General features: G+C 50.2%; 1 protein-coding gene across 2 annotated transcripts; it reads left to right on the forward strand.

Annotated features, from left to right (window-relative positions):
- The first annotated feature begins 1,698 nt into the window (after positions 1-1,698).
- Positions 1,699-3,820, forward strand: CCDC70 (coiled-coil domain containing 70). 2 transcript variants are annotated; one of them, XM_077316735.1, is made up of 2 exons: positions 1,699-1,850; positions 2,764-3,820. In XM_077316735.1, the coding sequence occupies exon 2, from the start codon at positions 2,774-2,776 to the stop codon at positions 3,707-3,709; it is 936 nt and encodes a 311-aa protein (XP_077172850.1). In that variant the 5' UTR covers positions 1,699-1,850; positions 2,764-2,773; the 3' UTR covers positions 3,710-3,820. The 2 variants fall into 2 exon arrangements, with proteins under 2 accessions (XP_077172850.1, XP_077172849.1); XM_077316734.1 differs by lacking the exon at positions 1,699-1,850 and adding an exon at positions 1,956-2,084.
- The last annotated feature ends 4,811 nt before the right edge of the window (positions 3,821-8,631 follow it).

Below are 8,631 nucleotides of genomic sequence, written 5' to 3' on the forward strand. Positions count from 1 at the left end.
ATGAATTCTGGTTGCTTTGCTGTGTTGGTCAACACTGTCTTAACGTTTGTGTCTTTTCATCAACCTACGCTTGCTTTTGAAGACTCTCGCCATACCCTACAGAGCGCCCGTGTCAAGGCAGATCTCGGCTGTCTGTTCTCGAGCCTGTCTGAGGTCTAGAAGGATCCGATGGAAGGCAAGCCCCACCCCCTCCTCAGAAAACAGGGGAAGGACTTGGACAATGCCCTCAAGGTGCTGAAGGAACTGAACCAGAATCACAAAGAGAAACTTTCCACTTCCTGGGAAGAGATCTGGGGAATCTTCCGGAACATGGAAGCCAGAAACATGACCTTCTGGGTGAGAAACATAGACCTCTGGAAGAATACGGCGGATCTCCTCGACAAAGTCAAGAAGACCTCCCAAGAGAAGCAGGGTCCTTGGAAAGAGGCCCTGGATGGCATGGAAAAGCAGAAAGACCTTTGGAAGGAAGAGTTAGATCAGTGGAACAAGGAGTTCTGTGGAGCTTCCTCAAGTGCATTTGGAAAGTAAATCCATGCGCTGTAAGAAGGCGCATGGCTGGGGATTTCCCTGAACCTGAGATCATTCAATGTGTCTGGGATCATTGTCATAAGAATCCAAGTTTAAAAGTGTGTGGAACACAATAGAGATGCAAAGATTGCAATTCTTTCTGTCTGCTTTGTTTATATATGCGTTATGTCAGCGCCACGTTCTCCTCTGAAAAACTGAGACCCCAGGCAGGGAAACAATCCACATCATGAAACATACACTCATGCACCAAACATAAGAAGACCCTGCTGGATCAGACCAGCCTAGCATCCTGTGTCAAAGAGTGGCCAACTGGTTAATCTGGAGGGCCAACAACAGGGCAGAGAGGCTGAGGCCTTCCCCTGAGAAGAACATCAGAAGATCCCTGCTGGGTCAGACCAAGGAGGGTTCATCTAGTCCGGCACCTGTTTCACATGGTGGCCAAAAAGTTCTGCTGGAGGGCCAACCACAAGGCATGGAGGCCAAGGCCTACCCCTGATCAGAATATCAAAAGAGCCTTGCTGGAGCAGAGGGCCCATCTAGTCCAGCATCCCATCTCACACAGTGTCCACCAAGTTCCTCTGGAGGATAGAGAGGCCTTGGTGTTCAAGGGCAGTAGTCTTCAAGGGCAGCCCCATGAGGATGATTTTCAAGTAGTCAAGACTCAAATTAACTGTGACAAGGATGAGCACGGCCCTACCGGTCATTTCCGAGCAGTCATTTTCGGCAAATACTCCATGCTCCAAACTGGCCATTTTTGCCAACTATCGTCCGGAAATCAGTTATAATTCTAGGAGGTCCTGATGCCCCACTTGGAGGTTGGCAGCCCTAGGGGAAATGACCCATGTTCCATTATCCATGTCCTGTAGGGGTGCCAGCCTCCAGGTGGGACCTGGGGATGCCCTCGAATGACATCTCATCCCCAGTCTATAGAGGTCGGTTCCCCTGGTGGAAACGGCTGCTCCAGAGGCTGGACTCCATGGCCTTGTGCCCCACTGAGGTCTCTTGCCCTCCCCAAGCTCCATCCCCAAATCTCCAGAAGTTCCCTAACCTTGACCTAGCAAGCCCACCCCTCAATCCCCCACAGGTGGCCAGGGGGAACTTGGCGCTCCTAATGTCCTGCCCCCTTGCCCTTAAACGATGCCCAAGCGGACATGCTGACCACACGTTGGCTCCCTTCCACCCTCTGTGCCGCCATCTTTGCAAACATTCCAAGGATGGAACTTGGAGACATCCAGAAGGTTCCAAACCTCTTCTGTTAATGGTCCCTGGCTGCCACGGCAACTGCACCCAAGGGAGCCTCCATCATAGGCGAGGCGCCGCAGGTCAGTGGGAGTTTTGTTACCGAATCAGGGCCCTGGGGAGGTGCCTGTCTTGGGTTCTGGGTTCGGATCCCGCCTAGGCAGAGGTGCGCCTCAAGCCAAAGGGGCTACGAGCTTCACACGAGTTTTGGTCTCCAAGGAAGGGCCATAGCTCAGTAAGACCGCGTCAGCATTTAATCCGAAAGTCCCCAATCCATTCCTAAGAATGCCCACTGGAATGGGGTTGCCAGCTTCCAGGTGGGGCCTGGAGAGCTCTCAGACTTTCAACTGATCTCCAGACAGGATGGGAACCTCTTGGGGTCAGACTGTTCGCACGCTCCACACTTTTGTGGTGTTCTGCCTCTGACGATGTCCACCGCAATTAAGACTCCTCAGCCAGGCCCCCATAGGCCAGAAATGTCACCACAGCTACTATTAACAGGGCACATTAACGGACGCATAATTCCTAGGTACCCTCGTAGATTCAGCAATCCCTAATCATTTCTCCTAAGAGGCTTTGTGAGTCATCTTGTGCAGTGCACGTCCGCAGCCTGCACAGAAAAGCCCACTGGAATAATTTGGCTTTGCACAGTTTGCAGAAAGCCACACAAGATCCCCAGGCCCTGAGGTGGGGGTGGGGGTGGGGGTGGGGGTGGAGGGACAGTAATTCAGCAGGTTCTACTTGGAGGATAATTCCAAGCAGGGGGTTCTGGAAACCTTAACAGGACAATTCCTGCATTCCTCCTAGAAGTTTGGGATAAGTAAGATTAGAAACAGGCTGCTATCCCACTGAAGTCCCTCCCCTTCCTCCAAATCTTCAGCTATTTCCTCATTTAGAACTGGTAACCCTACCCTCCATGATGGCCTTAACCAACTGGTAGGCATCACCTTCTGTTTCCAGGCTAATTACCATCTCTTTCTGCCTCTCTGAACACAGCTGTGACCCCATGGAGAACCGGAAGAAAACGCCGGTAGAAGTCCTCGATGCCAACCCCAAGAGCCGGGCAAGCAGAGAGACCCCTTCCCTTCCCGTCAAGCGAGAGAGCTGGCATCACATGACCCCATTGCCCCCCACCCTGCACAAGCAGCTCTTGCAGAAGAACCTCAAGGAGGAGAGACGGGCCTTGCAGGAAGAGATCAAGGCGTTCTGGGAGAAAAGCCGGGCCCTGCGAGGGGAAATCAAAGCCTTCCGGGAAGATAACAAAACGAAGACCTTGTGGGAGGATATCAGCAACTTCAAGTTGAGGAACAAGGGGTTCTTGGAGGAGATCAAGAACTTCTTGGAGGAGAGCAGACTTTTCATGGTGGAGATCAACAGCTTCCGTCTGAAAAAGCTGGAGTTCCAGGAGAAGGTGAGCGCCATCCAGGAGAAGATCGAGGGCTTCCAGGAGAAGATCAAGGCCACGGAGGAAGAGATCGCCTCCTTCGAGGAGAGGAATGAATCCTTCCGAACAATGGTGAAGGCCTTCCAGGAGAAGAATAAGGGTTTCCAGGAGACCAACAAGGCCATGCGGGAGAGGAACAAATCCCTGCAGGAGAAGATGGAAACCCTCGAGGAGAAGAACATGTCCTACTGGAAGGAATGCAAGGCCTTCTGGAAGAAGGACAAAGTCTTCTGGGAGGAGGACATGGCCATCTCCAGAGACAAGATGGCCCTCTGGGAAGAATACATCGCTCTGCGGGACAACGACCAAGACCTCCAAGAAGAAAAGGCCGGCATGTGGGACATGATCGAAGCTCTTTGGGACACCAAGTATTCCATGTGGAAGGACATCAACGAGTTCCCGGAAAAACAGCCACAGGACGCCGAAGGTGGCACGGTCGAGAACGGCGCTGACGGAGATCACGACACCCCATCCGGGGAACCGAAAACGCAAGAATGAGTCTGTTGACCCGGCAGACAAAACCTTAAGAGGTCCCTACATGCTGGCCCCACGGCGTAGACACAACGGCTCCTTTGAGATCAGCAACTTAATAAAATCTTGATGAAAGTTCCCTGTGGAAGAGGGAGGAACGCTTCTTTGTACACCAGGGGGGTTCACCATGGTGCGGTGACTTGGTGGGGCATCAGCTGATGCCCCAAATAGGGGTGCCATGAGCTCAGGGGTCTATTCCCCCCACATTTTAGTAAGGACAAGAGGGTATCCAGAAACGTAGAGGAGGGACGGAAGATGCTTCAACGCAGGGTCCCCAACATGGTGCCCTCTGATGTCTGGTTATTGAGTGGGAGGGAAAGAGGAAAGGTTGCCAACCTCCAGGTGTCGCCTGGGCATCAGGAATCACAGCTGACCTCAGGAGGACACAGAGATGTTCCCCTGGAGGAAGTGGCTGCTTTGGAGGGTGGAATCCATAGTGTGGTCCTCTCCTTTTCGAGCCCTGGTTTCTCTCGGTTGCACCCCCCAAGTGTGGGTGTAGTGGTGAGGGGCAGTAGCTGCCTCCAGTCTGGAGAACTGGGTTTGATTCCCCGCTTCTCTGCATGAAACTAGCTGGGTGGCCTCGGGAGAGTCACAGCTCTCTCAGAGACGTTCTTGCAGAGCAGTTCTCCCAGGCCCACCTACCTCCCAGGTGTCTGTTGTGGGGAGAGGGAGGGAAAGGTGTGTGCAAGGTGCTTCAAGGTAGCAAAAAGTGTGGTCTGAAAATCAAACTCTTCTTTATCCTCTGCTTCTCTCCATGGATTTTCCATCCCAGAGTTGGGGAACCAGAGGTGGTCCAGCTGAGTTCCAAATGTCAGTTCTGGCCTTACAAGCTTTCCGGAGGTTCTAGAAAGACTCCTGAAAATTCCGCTACCTCAGGGGCCGCTTCCTTCCGTATATTTGCCGTCCGAGTTAAATTTTGAGACCCCGTCTCAAAAATAAATCCAAGCAATTAATTTGCAAGAAATCTTGAAACGTTCAGTTTCTAGAACGCAGGGCGAGAGTCCCCAGCCCAAGCTGCCGATTAGCACGACATTATTTCTCTGCCAGAACATGGCCCGCTAGCTCCGCATCCTGGAACAGGTGCCTTAACTCTGTCACTCAGCCCATTAAAAATAGACCGGGCACGCAACGGCTTTGGAAGCTGACCGGATTACAGATGGCCGATACCCAACCGAAAGAGCAGAGCTAATGAGCCCACCGAAAGTGTGGATGATCCTGGGGGAGATTTTCCCCAAATCTTATAAGACTAATCAGACTCTTTCAGAATAAACAAACTCTTTCAGAATAGTAGACAGTGCCTCTTGACAGAGCTACTGGGAGCTACTAATTATTATTATATTATTATTATTGAATTGTTACAGTCAGATACCTGAATAAGTAGTTTGTTATATCTTCCACTTCTCCACCTTAAGGAGTCTCGAAGTGGGTTGCAAATACCTTTCCCTTCCTCTCCCTGTGAGGTAGGTGAGGCTGAGAGAGGTGCTTTGTGAGAACCCCTCTAACAGGACTGTGACTAGCCCAAGGCCATCCAGCTGGCTGGATGCGGAGGAGTGGGAAACGAAACCCATTTTTCCAGACTAGAAGCTGCCGCTCTTAACTACAACACTAAGCTGGGTTTCTTGTTATTTGCCAAGAAAAACAGGCACATAGCAAAGAACAACGAAATTATACATAGCAATTTGAAAACATTATTCCTTAAACAATACCTTAATACAGGGCTAGTCAAACTGCGGCCCTCCAGATGTCCATGGACTACAATTCCCAGAAGCCCCTGCCAGCGAATGCTGGCAGGGGCTTCTGGGAATTGTAATCCATAGACATCTGGAGGGCCGCAGTTTGACTACCCCTGCCTTAAGATATGGATTAATAGACACCTGGATTACCTCCTCCTGCGCCCCGTCAGATTCTTAAATAAGTCACCTCATCTCCTCCTCCAAAATCTTAACATCGTTCCATGTTTAACAAAGTTTCTCGCTACTTTATAATCCTGCCGTCTCTTTCGATATTAGCCTCTGTTTCGATGTGCATCTTATGGTCTATGTGGCCCTACATGAACCTCTAAGCAAAAACGCTACCTTACCGCATTTCGGAGTAAATCAAGGATCCAACGGGAAACGCTGAAGAGGGTGCAACATGTCGTGAAATAACCTCTAATTCTATCCAGGGTTTTATTGTTTTTAAAAACGAAATGTCTCCTTATCCTTCCCAGAGCAGATTTGAGGCGCCCTTTTTCTTTGGGAGCTGTCCGCGGTCCTGCATCCCGTTTCTCCAGGGGACTGAGCCACGGGCCAGCGATGCTTCGAGGCCGCTCTTCAGAGCGGCCAATTATGTGGATCTGCTTCAGGACCGCACGGCGCAGAGAGAACATAAGAAGTGGTGTCCTCCGGCCACAGGTAATGAGCCCCCGACGGCCCTCCGAGGAGAACCGAAAGGAACGAATCACGATGGCCTCTGGGAATAGCCTCCCTGAGCGCCCGGCGGGTCTGCGGGAAACACCCTTCGTCACAAGAGACTTGGGTTCCTTGGGGCCGGGAGGCACGCGATTCCATTCGCTGGGCGTTGACCTTGCGTCCCGTTTCAATCCCTGATTAACAGAGCGTCGGACGTTGGGACAACGGGTGCCCAGAGTGATTTTTTCCGCTCCGTTTTGGAGCTGGGAGGGGGCGTCCGAGACATCGCCGGAGGACTTGTGCTAACTCAGGGTCCTAAAACGCACCTGCATGCATCATCCCGACATGGCTCCCTCTGGTAACGTGGGGTGATCATGCAATGCTCGTCTCTACCTTGGGCCTCAGCTCCCTCAGATGCCCATGCACCCCTTCCTAACACACTTTTTAAACAGCGGCAAGAAGAGCTTAGTTTGGCAGCAAATACTTTCCTCTGCCAGAGCAGCTTAGAGGCCTCGTTCCTCCTGTGTCAGCACAATTATACATACATACATACATACATACATACATACATACATACATACATACATACATACATACATATATATATATATATATATATATATATATATATATATATTTTAAAGGCTTCTGAATGGAGCTTGATTTGCTGAGTCAGCGGAAGAATCGCTGTCCTATGAGACAGCAATGTGTCCCCCTCTTAACCACTTCTATTTTTAGGGTTAATGTGCATTGTAGTGGCTCTTCGTGCCATCTCATCCGCCCGATCTTCTAAAGAGGCCCAGTTTCACCTCTCCTGCTGCACAGTGGTAGTACTAATGGCCTGCCCTACAGGACTGTTGTGAAGAATACAGCAAGGTAATTGCGTGTGAAGGGTGAGTCCTTGCAGTTCCACCCCCACCGATTTGGACTCCCCCCCCCCGCCCCTGTTTCTCAACTCAGACTTCCTTGCCTCGCTCAATTGGTGAGCAGTAACCTCAAGGCGGATTTTCTCCCCTGCCCCCCATCACTCCCTTGGCCAGAGCTGCCAGCCTGCCGTAGTGCCTGGATCGTGCCCCTCCCTTTCAAAATGGAGCGCCATTGAAATCGATAGTCCGGCCTTCCAATTAAAGCATGTCAATTGGCATTTCACCTTGAGCTTACCCCCGTTGGGAGAGAGGGCTTCTAACCCATCCCCTTGCGAGATTTATGCCTCTGAATATTTCACGACCTGCAAATAATTAGAGTCCGGCAAGATTTATTTATTCTTCCCCCTCTTCTGCATCATTAATTTTTTTTTTTTAAAGGAAATACAGAGGTAAGGAAGACAGATTCTTTCACAGTGAATTCATTATGGGAGGCTAAGGGGTATCTGTTATTAGAAACTCTCTGTGAACACAGCCTATTATCTTAAAAGTGATCTCCTCCCCCCCCCAACACTGTCTGATCAGTATTCAGATATACAGTGTATGCAAATCAGACTGCATTGCAGTCTGTGGCAGAGGAGCAGTACGACTGCAGCATGGAATAAGTTTTTTGGGTTCCCCTCCCTCCTACTCTGAGAAAGAGGAACCCAGCAATGGTGTTTAAGCAGCGAGAGGGTTTCTTCATCTCTTCAGCTACGATCTGTCCGGTCAGCCTATGTGGGGAGAGCCACAGCAGGTGTGCAATGAGATCTCAGGGAAAGGCTGCAGTGCTAGATTTATACCTTCCGCCATCTGGCCACAAGAGGGAGCTGTGGCCGGCTCAAGTGGGTTTCCTTTAACTCTTGAGCACCACCGAAGGCAGAGCGAGGTATTACAATTGCCACAAAACTGCTTCAGAAGGTATTACAAATTGCAACCAAAAAACCGCTTCAGAAGACAGTGGTGTTGCTGCTAGATTTGAGTCCGGTCGGGTGAGTGAGCTTTTGAGAGTCAAAGCTCCCTTCCTGGGATGTTTTCATCAGCGAGCGTCAACTCTCAAAGGCTTCTAGGAAGTCTTCTCTTGTACCAAGGAAAACCAAAGAAGTTTCTGCAATTATTGGCATCCTATCCTAATTTTTTAAAAACTCCCTCCTGATTTGGCACGAGGGTTCACAACGAGGGAAATCCTTGACAATGCTTTTGTTTTAGGATGGACAAGAAAACGGGCAGCTCCACTGACGATTCACCTGGTAGCCCTCTTCAAAGAAAGACTAAGTACGCTTATTTAAAAAAATATGTACTAGACAAGCTTGTCTCAGTGCTCTCCTATTCATATCTAAAGGACCACTTCTCCCAGTATGCTCCCAGCAGGAATTTATGGTCTTTTAGTACCAACATGCTGGTGACCCCCAGTCTGAAGACCTCAACCAGGGCCTTTTCACCCTCCCCACCCTCTCCAGGCCCATCACTGGTCATTTTGGGTGGGGGAAGGGGGGTCAACATGACCATATCACCTGATAAATGTTTTAACATTAAAAAAAAACAAATACCGTATATACTCGTGTATAAGTCAAGTTTTTCAGCACAGTATTCACAT

This window comes from Paroedura picta, chromosome 17 (genome assembly GCF_049243985.1).
Source record: "Paroedura picta isolate Pp20150507F chromosome 17, Ppicta_v3.0, whole genome shotgun sequence".
Taxonomy (NCBI): Eukaryota; Metazoa; Chordata; class Lepidosauria; order Squamata; family Gekkonidae; genus Paroedura; species Paroedura picta.